This window comes from Seriola lalandi, unplaced genomic scaffold (assembly GCF_002814215.2).
Source record: "Seriola lalandi dorsalis isolate HSWRI2012SDOR001 ecotype SW California unplaced genomic scaffold, Sedor1 jcf7180002054861, whole genome shotgun sequence".
In the NCBI taxonomy this organism is placed as follows: domain Eukaryota; kingdom Metazoa; phylum Chordata; class Actinopteri; order Carangiformes; family Carangidae; genus Seriola; species Seriola lalandi.
In genome coordinates this window covers 360,012-376,048 of record NW_019525414.1, presented here as the reverse complement: position 1 = coordinate 376,048, position 16,037 = coordinate 360,012, and the positions used below count along the sequence as shown (strand labels likewise).

At 38.6% G+C, this 16,037-nt stretch overlaps 2 protein-coding genes across 14 annotated transcripts in view; one reads left to right on the top strand and one right to left on the bottom strand.

Moving 5' to 3' along the window:
• The first annotated feature begins 42 nt into the window (after nt 1-42).
• On the top strand, nt 43-11,960 carry chdh (choline dehydrogenase). Its single transcript, XM_087179654.1, has 10 exons — nt 43-111; nt 1,441-1,877; nt 2,299-2,533; nt 3,731-3,893; nt 4,016-4,167; nt 4,932-5,061; nt 5,233-5,367; nt 6,475-6,617; nt 7,896-7,998; nt 8,425-11,960. The coding sequence occupies exons 2-10, from the start codon at nt 1,444-1,446 to the stop codon at nt 8,841-8,843; spliced, it is 1,914 nt and encodes a 637-aa protein (XP_087035780.1). The 5' UTR covers nt 43-111; nt 1,441-1,443; the 3' UTR covers nt 8,844-11,960.
• The window catches only part of cacna1db (calcium channel, voltage-dependent, L type, alpha 1D subunit, b), a 162,119-nt gene continuing 157,946 nt past the window's right edge, over nt 11,865-16,037 (bottom strand). For all 13 annotated transcript variants that reach the window (XM_087179652.1, XM_087179642.1, XM_087179647.1 and 10 more), the window contains one exon: nt 11,865-15,842. In XM_087179652.1, the coding sequence (XP_087035778.1) occupies nt 15,537-15,842 (306 nt within the window). In that variant the 3' untranslated portion in view covers nt 11,865-15,536. The remainder of the gene's footprint in view (nt 15,843-16,037) is intronic.

The following is a 16,037-nucleotide window of genomic DNA, read 5'->3' as shown; positions in this document are numbered from 1 at the left end:
CAGATACAGCGACACCGGTTCGGTTTCGTTAACTATAAATACAGCCTGCCAAGCCCCGCCCCCCAACCGTTATTCGCTGCCTGGAGTTGGTGCGGAACTCCAGTCACAGAGGTAAGCTCAGCACTTTTCTGCTCATTAATTCAGCTGTTCACAGTGTCCGTCACTGTGTCTTTACATTAAACTACTTCGACACCACTTGGGTTTAGTGTTTGTAAAGTTGCAGGCGGCGGTTTGCACGACCTGCGGACATACTAGCAAATCTAAACAAACAGTAACGGTGAAGTCCTGAAATAAGTCTTAACACTGCCGTCACCATTTGCCTATCCCCTCTAAAGATTTGAAATACAGTTTTAACGTCTTTTCTTGATGCCTCTGAAGCAATTAAAGTATGTTTTAATGTAGAGGAAATGCGTCAACACATGTAGCTATGTGCTGCAGTAGACCCACAGACCCTTAACTGTTATTCTGATAAGATCGCGGTTACGAAGTTGGCCTTTCACCGTTAACATTTCGTTCAAAATGGTCTTAAAAGATGAGTTTAAAGGTTAGTGAAAGTTATAGTATCGAAGTCTTTCCCGATTGTGACTTAATTTGATGTCTCAGTTCATTACTTTATTATTATTTCTGGCTGTTTGTTGAGGTCAGGTTGACACCAGCACTGCTCGTGAGTGCCTGGTTTATTGATATGACCTAGATATCCCTCCCTGCGTGGCCTGAGCGACAAGACCAGAGAGTTCGTAGCAACCTTTGCTCCTTAACATTTTGCGACATTGCAGAAAAAAGCAGAACACAGCTCGGGGGACGAACATATGGTCGACAAGAGAGGCCGCTCAACTTCAGTAGTTTGGAGATGTTTTGGCTATTTATAGTACGACAAAAAAACAGCAATGTGCACTGCAAACTGACACATTCCATCAAAGACAGGCAACACCACAAACCTGTTTCATCATTTCAAACAATATCACCCATAAAACACACAGAAAGTAAGAAATTACAGGCCCAAACTGGCGCCAGGCCAGTGCAGATCTTCACCACAGAATGGTCTCTTTATTTTTGTATTTATTTTGCAGTCTGAGCCATATGACCTGTGCTGTATCACACTGCAGAGCTTTATTTTCTATTTACTTTGAGTAAAAAGGACTGAAAAGGATTTTGATTTTAATCATGCGTATTTTGAATGTTTGTACCTCAGAGTTTTTAAATGTTCTGCTCTTTGTCATGTTCTGACTAAATAGAACAATTTAAAACCACAATTGACTGTCTGATTTCTTCAACTTTCACTCAGGAGCAAAAATCAGCTCTTAAAGCTGAAAGAAATAACGATGTGGCATTTGTCGTGATAAATATCGATATCAACTGATATGGAAATTTTCATTGTGATTCCAGATTCAGCCTGCCCATTCCAGTATGTCCTTAAATGTGTGTTGTTGTGATTTCTAGTGAATGAAGAAAAGCCCTTCCAGAACCAGGATGTTGTGTCTGGCCACATTAGGCCAAACTGGTGCCCGACGAGTTTTGACTGCGACTCAGGGGAGATTTATGAGGGGCAGCACATGTTTTTGTCACTTTGTCCCCAAGACCCAAACCATTGGGCCTTCCTTTTCCTGTTCTTCCACCAGCCATTACAGATACTTTGGTGCCTCAGCTGCTCATTGCAACTCTTCATCATCACCATACCAGAAAAAAACATCTTACAGTTACATAATTGTTGGGGCGGGGTCAGCAGGCTGTGTCCTCGCCAACCGTCTCACAGAGGATGCCGATGAGTCTGTGCTGCTGCTGGAGGCTGGGCCTAAGGACATGCTGCTAGGCAGTTTACGACTGTCATGGAAGATCCACATGCCAGCTGCGCTGACCTACAACCTTTGTGATGACAAGTACAGTAGTTAAATTATTTCAGTTGTTTTTCACTGGTTTTGCCTTAGTGTCCGTCGTTAATTATTAGACAGTACACAGTTTGTGTGTCTGCAAACACAAATTACGTCAATGTTTACATTGAAGTTTTGAAAATGTGTAACATTTTGACTTTATGTGACTTTTAAGTGACACGTTTATGTTAACAAATTAATCATGAACAAACATCCTAACATTTATCACCTTAATGCAACATACTGGTCCAGTATTTTGATATCAGTCCTGACATAAATATGTATTAAGTCAAGTCAATTTTCATTTATGTAGAGCCAAAGCACAAGTTATCTCAAGGCACTACTATTAGACTTGTTTTTCATAAGCAGTACACATACAGATATTTGCTCCAGTTGACGCCAGGCTGTATTTCTTTTCGTTTCTCTTCAGGTATAACTGGTGCTACCATACTTTACCTCAGACCCACATGGACAACCGGGTGATGTACTGGCCAAGGGGCCGTGTTTGGGGTGGGTCCTCTTCACTCAACGCTATGGTGTACATCCGTGGACATGCTGAAGACTACAACCGCTGGCAGCGAGAGGGGGCTGAGGGCTGGGATTATGAACACTGTCTGCCTTACTTCAGGAAAGCTCAGTCCCACGAGCATGGAGAAAATAGGTACCTAACAAAAATATCTGGAGGGTTTGTTTTTTAGTACCTTTTGATTTATGTCCAGATAATTTTAATATGCAGGGACCAAGTTTGAAGTGGAATCCTTCAGTCATGTTAGGGCTTCAAAATGCATCATGAGTAATCAGAAAGTGTCTTATCAATGTGCAATGACACAGTGACGATCTGAAAACATGAGAGTGAGCGCATCACCAATCTAATTTCAGTGCAAGAAACTGGCCAACCTGGCCAGTCAAATGAAGGATGTAGATAGCAGCTCACACATTTACATACTTGTTAAAAATAGCATGATTTGGAAATAAGATATCACAGGTGAAAGTGATACATATGTTTGTGTTATAGTGAAAGACAGATGTTATTGTACATTTAGTGAATGTGTTTTAATCTGTCAGAGACTGGATAAGAAGTCTGTCATGCCTTACCTCCATGGGAAGCTAATCTTTCAGTATTGAATTAATGAAATGCTTCCAGTGAGTAATAAAGCACCAAATCATGTCCATTTGTATGTGTTTAAACTTTGCAGCATAATAAACACATACTCAGTATGAGGTCAGTGCCAAGCCCTATTGTTGTCGGTATTCAGGAATTGTTGAGGTGCAAACCGCTTCACATTTTAGTTAAAAGAGCATGATGTCAGGTTTAGAATACCTGTGAAGTCTCCATTTAAAGGCTGATGTTAGATCAGCCTTATACAGATACATTAGCTATAAATATATAATAGTATAGTATATGAGAATTGGGAGTTCAGATCAGTCCCAGTGAGCATAGCTACTGTATTTTCACATGCTTCTTTATATGTGTCAAATGTTAACAAACAGCTTCAGAAATGGTTTTGATCTGATAGATGTTAGAAAGATAAATATTTTTTCTTCCTCCGAGTAAGTGTAGGTAGAAGGGTCTTAGCACATCTGTTTTTCAATCTTTGTGGGGACCCTGTCATCACTATTTATTCATAAGCTCTGACTGGAGAACTGTCATGGAAGTAAACAAAATAAAGTTCTGAGAAATGTACACAGCTGTCGGCAGAAAGGTAGCACTGCCGATATTATAATGATTAATATCTTTGCAGTATTGATCACTGATTACCTGAACATAATTCCTACAGACAAATTATGTTGTATTTTCAAATGGAACTGTTCTCATCTTGGTGAAATGTTAACTTTGTGCTTCTTATGTGTACTGTAGGTACCGAGGTGGCAGTGGACCTCTTCATGTGTCCAGAGGGAAGACCAGCCATCCTCTTCACAAGGCTTTTATTGAGGCGGGGCAGCAGGCAGGGTACCCCTTCACTGATGACATGAATGGATACCAACAGGAAGGCTTGGGCTGGATGGACATGACCATTTTTAAAGGTTTTTTGAAAATAAAATTACTATAATAAAAGGATATAATTAAATATGCAGCATTTATACGGTATGCCTTTTATGAACCGCTCCTTGATATTGTCTGCATCTCACTGCCCAAATCTGTCCAGGGAGGAGGTGGAGCACAGCAAGTGCCTACCTGAGACCTGCTCTGGCTCGGCCTAACCTGAAAGCGGAAGTGCGCTGCCTAACCACCAAGATCCTGTTTGATGGAAACCGTGCCGTGGGAGTGGAATACATACAGAAAGGACAGAAGAAAAGGGTAAGATGGACAGAATTCCCAACATTTTATAAGAGCGGAAAATTATGTTGTGAAAGGTGATATCAATAAAAACTTGATGAACTCACAAAATTGGAATGAACTTTCATGTTTGAATGTTTGACATGATTTCATTTGATTGTATGTAGATTATTTTTAGGCATACAAGTAGTGTGTATATATCAGGAACACCCAGAGGGAATTTCATTACTTTTGTCACACATCACAAAACACATTTTTGTTCATAACTCACAAATTCATACACTAATTATGACACAATTTAACTCAAATGTCCCTAAGGATAAAATTAGGTGATAACATTTTATATCCAAATGGTCAAAGGTGAGTGACAACATAATGTTCTGCAAAAACATTTCTGGCCTTTATTCAGTGCTATAACTCAGGAAGGGGAGACCATATTTCCTCTAACTTGGCTGGATCACGGAGAAAACAACCACATGGCGGTGATTTCTACTTTAGTGAACTAACTAACTGAATGGATTGCCAAGAAATTTGGTAAAGATGTCAGTGTTGCCCAGAGGATGAATCCAATTGACTTATTTTTCCACAGTTCCTGGACAGTATATTCAAATGACTTTGAGGTTGACATTTCCATTTTACAATTGTCATTGTGAGCAAGTTGGCATGCTGGCATTAGCATTTCTCTGAAAGCACTGCTGTGCCTGATCACAGAACCGTTGGCATGGCGTGTATACTCTTAATCTTGTTGAATGATTCACTCATCAGTTTTCCTGTTCTCTCCTCAGGTGTTTGCAGATAAAGAGGTGATATTGAGCGGAGGAGCGATCAACTCCCCTCAACTTCTCATGCTGTCTGGTGTAGGAAATGCCGATGACCTGAAACAATTTGACATCCCTGTGGTTCAGCACTTGCCAGGTGCATTTTATGGTCTTAAGAGATTTTTTTTTTTCATTTCAACAAACTGAACTGAAATGGAAAAAAGAAAATTGACTTCAAACACATTCATTTTCATCTGTTTTAGACCAGATTGGTTTTAATGCCCGTCTGTGTATATTGACTCATATTCTTCTGCCTGTTGTTCCTCAGGTGTTGGCAGTAACCTGCAGGATCATTTGGAGCTGTATGTCCAGCAGCAGTGCACTGAGCCTATCACCCTGTACAAGGCTCAAAAACCTTTCCACATGGTCAAAATAGGCCTTGAGTGGCTCACCCTGTTCACTGGTAACCAAAGGCCCCTACACATGTATATGGGAACACATACATTCTCCTCAAAAATAATGCATTTCTGTGAGATTATATCACTAAGTACACTTTATTTTTGGAAATGTATTCATATAATTTGAAGTCCCCTTCCCTAAATTTCACTTAATCTGTGCTTTTCATTGATCAGGGAATATCAGTTATAGACAGCTATGGTTAATATAAACTCTGTCTTAAAATATAGCATTAATGGAGTTTGAAGAAAACTGCTTTTCCTAATTAACATGCATGCAATATTCACAGCATGGTTTTCTACAGTCTCTGCAGATAAATTATTCTGTAGATGTTACGCATTGATAATAACGTCTTCAGTTTTTTCTCAACCTAAATGATAACTAGCCAGATTCCAGGAATTATTCATCTCCGGACTGAGCACTGCTAACATAAGTAAACCACAGAAAAATAAGCCTACCAACTGATGTCTACTTACTTTTTTATAGATTAAGCACAAGTCCTTACAGCTAGATAATTATGTATACACAGGAAACAGCTGGCTGTGAATCTTTGGGCTGACACTTCTGCACAGGGTTTGTTTGCCTGCAGCACTGGTTGATTGTAAGACACAGTCATGAGCAGGGAGAGCCAGCTATTTGTGCACCATAGCACAGCACACGTTCGCCCAGTTGCTACTTTTTGTAATTCACAGCTGTTTTCTTCACAACAGTTCTTTTAAAGAGCTGTCCTAATGAGAAATCAGAAAACATATGGTGAAATTACATTAACTGTCACAGAATACAGACTGTGGGCTCATGGACAAGCTTGGTACGTCATTGTGGTAGGAAGTTCTGTCGTGTCGACAGTAGCTTCACAATAAGGAGCAGGAGTGGGAAGGGGCAGGCTTTTAACGACACAAGTCTTAAGGCTGTCGCAAGTCCTAATACGCATTCACTATCACAAACACAAACTGCATAATTCGAACCACTGGCAACAGACACCAACAGTCAAAACAAGAACAGTGACTGAAATATCTCAAAAACAATCTGCTCATCACAAACCTCCATAAACACCCAGAGTCATATGTTCTTATGTTAGAAAGATAGATGTCACCTGTGTGTGTGTATCCCTTAGGTTATGGAGCCACAGCCCACTTGGAGAGTGGAGGGTTCATCCGCAGTCGGCCGCACATCACACATCCCGACATTCAGTTTCACTTCCTGCCCTCACAGGTCATCGATCACGGACGAGTTGCCTCTAAGATAGAGGCGTATCAGGTGTGTGTGGTTTTTGTTTAGGAAATGGAGCTTTTTGTGCAGGTAGAAAATGTGATGGAGGTTTAATGAGAAAGTAATATTAATATTGACATGGGTGTGGATGGCACTTTTGATGTACAGAGAAATGTGTGTCTGTGTTCTGGCTGTTAACTCACAGAAAATTTCAAGGAACAAATGGATATACAGTCTAATGCACCTGTACACACTGACATTACCCCAGTGTTAGTCATGACTAGAATACAAGCTCATACAGTGCACGTGACACAAAGGAGTGTTTACATTGTCACACATGCCATTCCATGGAAAACCAATGTTACCTCAGAAAGTCAATGAAACAACAGGAGTTTGGCCTTGGCCTATTGACATTTATACTGAAGCATTAATTGAGTCCCACATTTTGTGCACAATGTATTTTTTAATGTCTGAACTCTAAACAGGGAAATATAAAGACATGTCAGGCTTCAGCAGAATTATCATCAGGTTATTTTTGGTTAAAGAATCTGCAGGTTTGTGATTTTACAAATTAATGAACGCAGGTTACCTAAACAGCTAGAAAGACAATGAACCAGAACACATGTATATACAAATATGCACTGAATGTAGTCATGGTCAAAATCACATAGTGGTTGTTTTACTTGCACCACTACTTACTCTTCATTTAGCAGGAAATGACTGTTTTTGAAGAAACTTTCCATTGCACAAAGATGTTGTAAAGCTTACCATGGGGCTTTTGCAAGTCTGTATTAATAGTGTTCACATACCAAACTATGTGGTACAAGTCATTATGGCAGGAAGTCTCATGTTTCACTATTACATTCAAGTCACTGAACCAAGCACTGTTTTTTTCTGAAAAATAAAAACCTGATGATATTTGAAAAAGGAGGATCTTTGAAGAACATTTGCTGATGTTCTGAAGCCGTTTCCAGAACCCCGACAGAAGATCTCTCTTAGACTGAAACATTGAGTTGTTAAATTCACTTTGCTGGCAGCCATCAGTACAGTGTGCAGACTTTTTGTCTGACTTTTACCTCGAGCTTGTTGTTTTTGTGGAAGTGTTTTACATGTGTGCGCTCTACAGTGTTTGTCTTCAGATTCCACGAACACTTGTCTGGATGAAAAAATATTCTGTCGGCTGCATGATTTAAAAAAAAAAAAAAAAAAAAAAAAAGATTTTAACCCATGAAATGGAAACATGCTTGTCTACAATTACACTTTATTGTATTATTTAATTATCTTGCTCTTTTAGATATCACTTGTTTTTTATTGTTTGTGTTGTAGGTTCATGTAGGACCAATGAGAAGCACTAGTACCGGCTGGATGAAGCTGAAGAGCACCAACCCTCTGGATCACCTGAATCTCCAGCCAAACTATTTGTCCACTGGTAAGATTCAGTCTCTGAACTCTGAACCTAACATCACAGGTTTTTTGATCTCTCCATCATTAGTCTTCTCAATCACTATGAGGCCTCCCCAAAGAACATCTGTGTCCCTGGATGTACTTTTTGTACATTGTAAAAATTGTACATTCTGCTTTGACTCTTCTTTCTGACAGCTGAGAGGAAGGATGATAGTAATTTGAAAAAATTGTACTTTGTGCTTTATTACTGTAACTCTGAATACATATTGAATGTATATTCACATCTAAAAGCGTAAAAGTCTAAAAGTGTATCTCAGCAATGTGGAAAGTTATTTTGAATTGAAGCTTGGAGTTGGGTTGACTGACTTATAGATCATTTAGCAGAATTTTAAACTGATTTATAAAGCCAGTTTTTGATGTTCATCTTCTTTATCATCTGCTCTCCTCTCAGATATCGATGTGTGGGAGTTTAGGGAGTGCGTTAAACTCTCCAGAGAGATTTTTGCCCAGAAGGCCTTCGACCCGTTCCGTGGTCCCGAAGTCCAGCCTGGTCCTCAGGTCCAATCCGATACCGCCATCGATGCCTTTGTCCGCCAAAAGGCTGACAGCGCCTACCACCCATCCTGCACCTGCAAAATGGGCTCTCCCTCCGACCCGATGGCAGTTGTCGACTCAAACACACGGGTTCTGGGTTTGGAGCGGTTGCGTGTGGTTGATGCCTCCATCATGCCCAGCATTGTCAGTGGGAATCTAAACTCTCCTACTATCATGATGGCAGAGAAGGCTGCTGACATCATCAGAGGTCGCCCGCCTCTTATCGACCCAGGAGTTCCCGTGTACCAACCGCCGACACTCGACACACAGAGATGAATTCTGAGTTATGGGTATGTGTGGGTCAGAAACAGTTCTTAACACAATAGGCAAAAACAGCAGTGAACCACTTATCGTGTTCTTGATTGTGAGATGATCATTTATCTTTTTGATCTGATTCTGTAAATTAATAATCTGAGCATGTTGTCTTTCACCACATCTGATTTGAACACAAGGTAACATATCGGTGTAAAATGTGGCCAATAGTCACAGGTTAACAATAATTATGAAGGTTTGATGTACACAATCTAAATTCATTGCCAGAATGGCGTTGAATACAGCTGATATTAGCTGTTTACATCTGAAATTAATAGTATTTCAATTGTTGCCATGACTGTCTTCTGATGAAGAGACGGTGGCCTTGTCATTTGTCATATTTTTCTTCTTTTTTTTTTTCAATGATTTTGGATTTGTTCCATTGCAAATAACATATGTATTTAGTAAACTTAAAACTGATTGGATAAAACTTGCAGGCTCCCTGATAATGGTTTCCTCTTCTACCTCGATGGTGAGACCAATGACTGAAACCGATTGTTTGATGAGTCAACTCAGTTAACCTGAGCAGACAGAAAGAGACTGGACTAACCAATACGAAGATAATAATAACCAAGATCAACAGATTTGTACTTGTGCTTAAATGTACTTCTATAAGACACTTGATTTTACATAGAACTTGACTCAACTTTATAAATACTGACATTTATATACATTTATAGAGTCAGCTGTGTGCTGAAACGTCATGACAGCACAATGTGGTTGCTAGGAAAGACGATGAGCATTTGCATAATTACTGTGGATGTAATGTATAATAGTTCTGGAGAAAATTTTAGTTAATTTCCCTTGCATTACATTGTCAAATATGAACAATGCACCGACTTGGACGTTAGTGTTAATATGTGTATGAATCATGTTTTTCACCGACTACAGTGATTTATAAGTCTTAAAAGAAATCCAATCCATAAAGAATGCCTATAACATTTTTTTTAGGTAACATTTTTTTAGCCCACAGCAAGCATTCAAGCCAAGTACCACAGCATGTGAAATGTTTTAAATGGGTCTCAAGTTTCACAAAGAGAAAAATGTGATCTCTGAAGTGATCATGACTCTTGTTGTCTGCCTGATCATCATTTCATGCAGTGTTTATTTGTTTTTTCTCTGTTATCTGAGTTTATCACAAACATAACATCCATGTTGCTTCCTGAGAACTTTCAGATTGAACACTTTGACAAAATACTGTTTTCATAGGTTTGTTGCACTCGTTTTAACACAGTGTGAAGATTCTAAAAAACAATAGTTCTTTAAATCCACCTGTAAAAAAAATAATTTTGCCTCATCTCTTGTCTTATCTGACAGTTGAGTCTTAAAACAGTTTGGAGCCTTATCTCCAGCTTGACAGCAAATTGCATCAGTTCTCTTGTGAATTCCACAGTATGCATGCCACCCCTACCAAGTGTTGAAACCTGAGGTTTAGCAGGTTACTGATGTTTTAAATGTGCATTAGACAACAAGGTGTGTCTGCCCCAGCCAATAAGAAACAGGTAAAGTTAATAAGTAACAAATAGAGGGCAAAAGACACATCTATCTCAGACTCAACAGCCCCTGACTTGGGTTTTTTAAATCTTTGGAAAGAAAATGCTCACAGCTCATTTTCTGTTTTGTCTGGGTTCAGAAATGGATTCAGTTCGTTCTGATCAGGACGTCGACTTGATCCTGACAGCAGTAGAGATTAAATGACTCGCCCATATTCTTCCCAGGAAAGTGGGCTTGTTTTCTCGCAGTGATTGGTAAACATCCTCACTTTGTTGATAAAAAGACTACACAGGCAAACTTGTCACAACAGAAGGAAACAGGCACGAGAGAGAGGAGAATCCAATTGTGGTGATACCAAAATGAAAATGGCCACACAAAAAAAAAAAAAAAGAAAAATCAGTTGCCCATTTGCATTGCCCACCAAAATATGATGTAATTACACTATGATAGCCTTACTTGAAGCTATTACACTACTCTATACATGGTTCTAGATTTCAACAGTGGAATGATCAAGCTTTTACTTCTGGCTAGTCTGGCGGCTGTTGCAATAAATAGAAATTAAATCTCAGACTATCAAATCTGGGTAATTATTGTGTTGAAAACACTATATTTTAATATTGTCTAAAAACTAAAAAGATCTTTGTAGACATCACGTTTTTCTATGTTTACAAATAAGGTTTTGAAAATGATTATGTGTAACTGATCAGATCAAATGACCTTGTTAAGAATGATAATCTCTGTGAATACAGTATGTGACCGATTTCGATTTGGTTCAACCAGTCCTGATAACATTAGAGTTGAGCAGATTTTTAATTTTGAGACACTGAAAATCTTTCTTGAAATTAAATTCATTTTTTTTGTTATCAGCTCTAATGGAAACAGCCAAATGCTAAAATGAAATCTAATAGTGTCTTATTAAGCTTTGCACTACGCTATGAAGTTTCCTAGCTCAGCTTCATTCATGACAGTTATTGTTTACATTATATGCAGCCTTGTACAATATTTCTTGAATGTTTATATCACTTGTGTCTTAATGAAGGAGTAACACATGGATCATAAAGGGGAAATGATTGTGAAAATTCATAGAGCTGGACAACAGTCCTAACAAAGATCCTAAGCAGGTTCATTTCAGGCGAGAATTCATATGTACAAAACAGGGTTTTTGTGTTGATTAGAACAAGGTACAAGTACTTATGCTACAAAGTGCTATATTTTTTTTTTTAATTTTCATACAACAAATGGGTAGAAAGCAGAAATGTTTAAATTCACTTACTTTTTACAAACACTGTGCAGATTTTATACATTGTTGTCATTTCCTAAGCATCTGTAAAGCAGTGCAACAGTACAAAAAATAAAGCTGTGTGTTGCACAACAAAGCTTTGGGTTGGCAAATTTTGTCATTTCGCTTCTTTTAATGAAAATTTGGACACATCTGGAAAGTTGTTCCTGAAAAGTCGAGAGGTTTTATTGACTCATGAAGTAAATCTGAACTGTATCTTTGTCATTATTTTTATTTTGTTTGTAAAACCAATTAATGATGACACCGAAACACTCAATTTAATAAAACATTTGGTATTGATCAAGTGATTACTATCTGTGTCGCCCATCACTGTCCTCCCCATGATCACTGTGTAAATGTCAGTCAGAGATCAGAAACTTCAGGAGCTGAGGAAAACATGGCCGACTCTTGAGCAGGAGGGACGTAATTCACAGAAACCATGACAGGTTTAATCCCCAAAACAACCAGAGTGTCAATCACACGGTACAAGACGCTGCAGCTCTGCATTCTGCAAGGTGCATAATCTACTGCTCGGCAGTTTCAGAGGGATATGCAGCAAAAATCTAAATCTGTTCACAGCATGTGTGTAATATGGCTTTTGAAGTGCTCATAATTACTCTACTTTTCATTTAAAACGTCATTAGAATCCAAGACAGTAAAACAGAATCTGCTGGCTGTATTTACACAAAATGATGAGATTTTCAAAGTGGAAAATGTGTGATTTCTGTATGCGAATTGTGTGATTCTTGATTCTTTTTCTGAAGCTGGTTGTTAAGATTTCAGCACTGCGCATTCCAGAAATCACATCAGTTGAGCACTGAGATTACTTTGCTGTCTTTAGAGGTTTTTAACATCTCAGTGTGCTTCTTAAATAATCATTAACCAACCATAATGTAGAGTTGTGGAACACCCATGTGGCCAATCAGATCAATCACAGGAGAAAACTATGAATATGAAAGCGTTTTACATTATTACTACTTTAGAAACAAGTTTACTTTCATTTTGTGGAAATTCAGCCATTGCCACACAGTTTCCCTGACACATTAACCAACACACCTGGATAGGTACCGAGGTAATAGCAATAATATTTGTTAAAGGTCTTAATTAAACACAATTTACATGCAGTTAGAAAATGCAGAAGTCATATTTATCAGCAGTATTGGCCACTAAATCCTGTATATATAAATCTTCTGGAGAGAAGAGAGGAGTGCACTTACAGTACATGCAAAGAGTTTTCCAAATACCAGCTCATGTCCTGTTTCAGGTGAGATTAATATGTATATAAACTGTATCATCACAACACCGAACAGCAAACTTTCGTCTCAGTATCTGCATCAATCATGTTCAGACATTGTGCACCAGAAGAACTGGTGCACACCTCAGAAAAACCATTTAAAAATGAAAAATTATTATTTATTAAAAAATGATTTGGAAAATCATTGGAATATTGTGCATGTAAATGCACTCACTGATCACTTGATTTGGTTTTATATTTGAAGGAGCCCTTTGTTTGCCCTGACAACAGTATTTAGACTGAGAAAAAAAGAAAAGCATGATCACCCTGGGTTTTTAAAGGCTGACCTGAGGACATTTTTACATGTGGCAGTGGTAGACAAACACTGGAAAGTGGTGGAGCTGATGTGCAGAATAGCAGGTGAGAAATGTTGCCTCTCATCAGTGTTTTTACCTATGAGCATGTTGCGTAGTTCTCCTTTCAGACAAGCAGCTGCTTTGGACATCTTGTGCACTCAAACTGGTGCTGGAACAAAAAGAAATCCTACAAATAAACACCAGCAGTTAACATCAATCATTTCACTCCAAGAACACTCTATATACACTCAACAACAATATACTTAATTTATATATTGTCAGGAAAAAAAATAAATAAATAAAAAAATAAATTTTATATATATATATATATATATATATATATATATATATATATATACACACACACACACACACATATATATATATATATATATTTCTATGGTGTGTTTTGATCTGTTTACTTCATCTGACTCATCATGAAACAAGCACTCAGGTGCCAGAGAGAACAAGCACATTGAATGTGACAATAGATTCAAGGGAACACCAAAAAGTGTTGAGCCAAATATGGCTTCAGCTATGACGAAGGAATCTCTGGATAATCTTTGTTGCCTTGTAAAAACATATTATTAATCAAAGTTTCATGCAGCACTGAAACATACCATACTGGTAAGTCTCACATGACGCAGTGTTATACTGTATGTGTCATAGGGCTGGCACTTTTTCAACAATGTGTGAAAAAGTGTGAGTAAGGAATCCTTGCATATTCTGAGTGAGCCTTAACAGTCTTTACTCACAGTTTTCAAGGGGCTTTGGGTTAGCGATCACTATAGAAATAAGTCTGTGATATTGTAATAACTTCATTTTTCTTTGTTTTCATAATGGTCAAAGCAGTAAAATTAAAAAGTGTGTACGTTTTTGGTTAAGTAGGTGTTTTGTTGGTATAAAGGGGGGAAAGACTTACAACATGTTTCTGTGTGTGTCATTTCAGCATACACATGAAACAGAAGGATATGCCTGAGGAGAAAGTCTTTCTCACTGATATGTGATTTCTTTTTCAAGTCAAAACTGGAAACGAGCAACATTTAAACCCTGAAACCCTGAACTGGTGACCAAGAGCAGCTCCCAGATTCACCGGGTGGAATGGCTTTGGATCAGCTTGCTTTCCGCTCTTGCTGAGATGAGTTGAAATAAACTATGTGATAAACTGAGGATTTTCTGTTTGTTTGTTTGTTTGTTTTTGTGTTTGGTTTTTTGTCTTATCTGAGTTATAGAGACCAAAATATAATGTGAGGAATGAGCAGCAGATCAAAACTGTGTCCGTTATTATGAGCAATGAAAGGTTAAGATCACACATAGTGTATACATGAGATGAAACTTGAATACAGGGAATCTTGGAATCATTGGACAGGAGAAATGCAGCTTTGCAAAGGCAGCTCACATATTTTATCTTATTTTTTAAGATGTCAAGGCTCACTCACTGGCCTGTCACTGGTGTTTGTCTCTGATGTTCAAACTGGAGGACAGAATGTTGTGGAAATTTTTTTTTTTTTTTTAATTTTTTTGGTAAAGTCTGTTTTGCATGAAACATTTCACACAGTGTAGTCTGTGAGTGTTTAGAACAGTGGCACACAACAATGTGGGAGTCATGGCCTTGTTTATGCAAAGTCACATAGCTTTAGGAACGTCCAGCAGAACAATGACAGGCCAACAATCCCAACATTGTTCAAACAGTACTTTATGGATGCAAATGGCCTCACACTAAAGATGAAACTGTGAAATTTAAACTGCTACTCTTTGCCAGATCCTGTGTTTTGGAGGCCAGAGACAAAACAAAAATACATATGTACGCATAACCAAGCACACACAACCAAGCACTTACAGACTGCACACAACTCCCCATACTGTCGGGCTTTTAGCTGCTGGATTCAGTGGATGTTGTTGGGAAAATTAACTTGACAAGCTTTGGGCTGGCTTTGTGAGGCTGCCAGATTATTCTGCTCCATCAATTCACTGTTAATAATTGAAAAAATGGAAAACAACTTAAAAGGAGTGTGATGAATCCTGGCAGGTAGTTTGATTGCCCACTGGTTTCAATATTTGCTGAATTCATCCTAGCTTTTCCATGAATATGACCATTTTTCTCATCCCTCTGGCATTTCCATTTTCCACTTCACAGAAAGAGAAAACAAGGCACTTTGTTCTCTTATCTGTTCATGTTTTACGTTTTTTTCTGTCGGACGCAGGACGCACTTGAACAGAGATGTCCCCTAAATGTGGAGCAGAAATGAAAATTCAATAAAAAAAACCCCGAAATAATCCGCTGTGAGCCGCTGCTATAGTGACGTGATGCATATCATCTCATCTGTTAAGTCCTCCTCGCATTTCATAGCCATGTACGGCTCCTCATCGCTGTAGTCACGGATACTGCAGTCTCTAAAATGTGTGGCGGCATGTGGGTCTGAGGTGACGTTCCCTGTCCCCCCATTGTTGCCATTACCCGTACTCCCATTCAGAAGATTACTAGCAGCACTATCCATCTCGTCAATGGTCATCTCACAGGCATCCGCAATCTCATGTTTGGTCGCTGACACAAACTTGGGGTCTTTGGCGTATTTCCCCAGACCCTCAGAGATCAATACCTGAGAACCACAAGAAAAAAATCATCACAGCTGAAAACTGGTGAAATGACAAGAATGATTTTATCAGTAAGCTTACATCAGGCATCACCTGTCAGAATCTGTCAGCATCAGGAACAATTGTTGCTTTTTAAACTGTGTGTGCATGTAGATGTGGGTGTTGAGTCAGTGTGTGCACACAGGACTAGCTGTTGTTAA

Excerpts from the sequence above, each read along its gene's own strand:
- chdh (XM_087179654.1), top strand. The coding sequence starts at position 1,444 with ATGAAGAAAAGCCCTTCCAGAACCAGGATGTTGTGTCTGGCCACATTA. Across the intron at positions 1,878-2,298 it reads TACAACCTTTGTGATGACAA|GTATAACTGGTGCTACCATA; the intron begins GTACAGTAGTTA and ends GTTTCTCTTCAG. Across the intron at positions 5,062-5,232 it reads TGTGGTTCAGCACTTGCCAG|GTGTTGGCAGTAACCTGCAG; the intron begins GTGCATTTTATG and ends GTTGTTCCTCAG.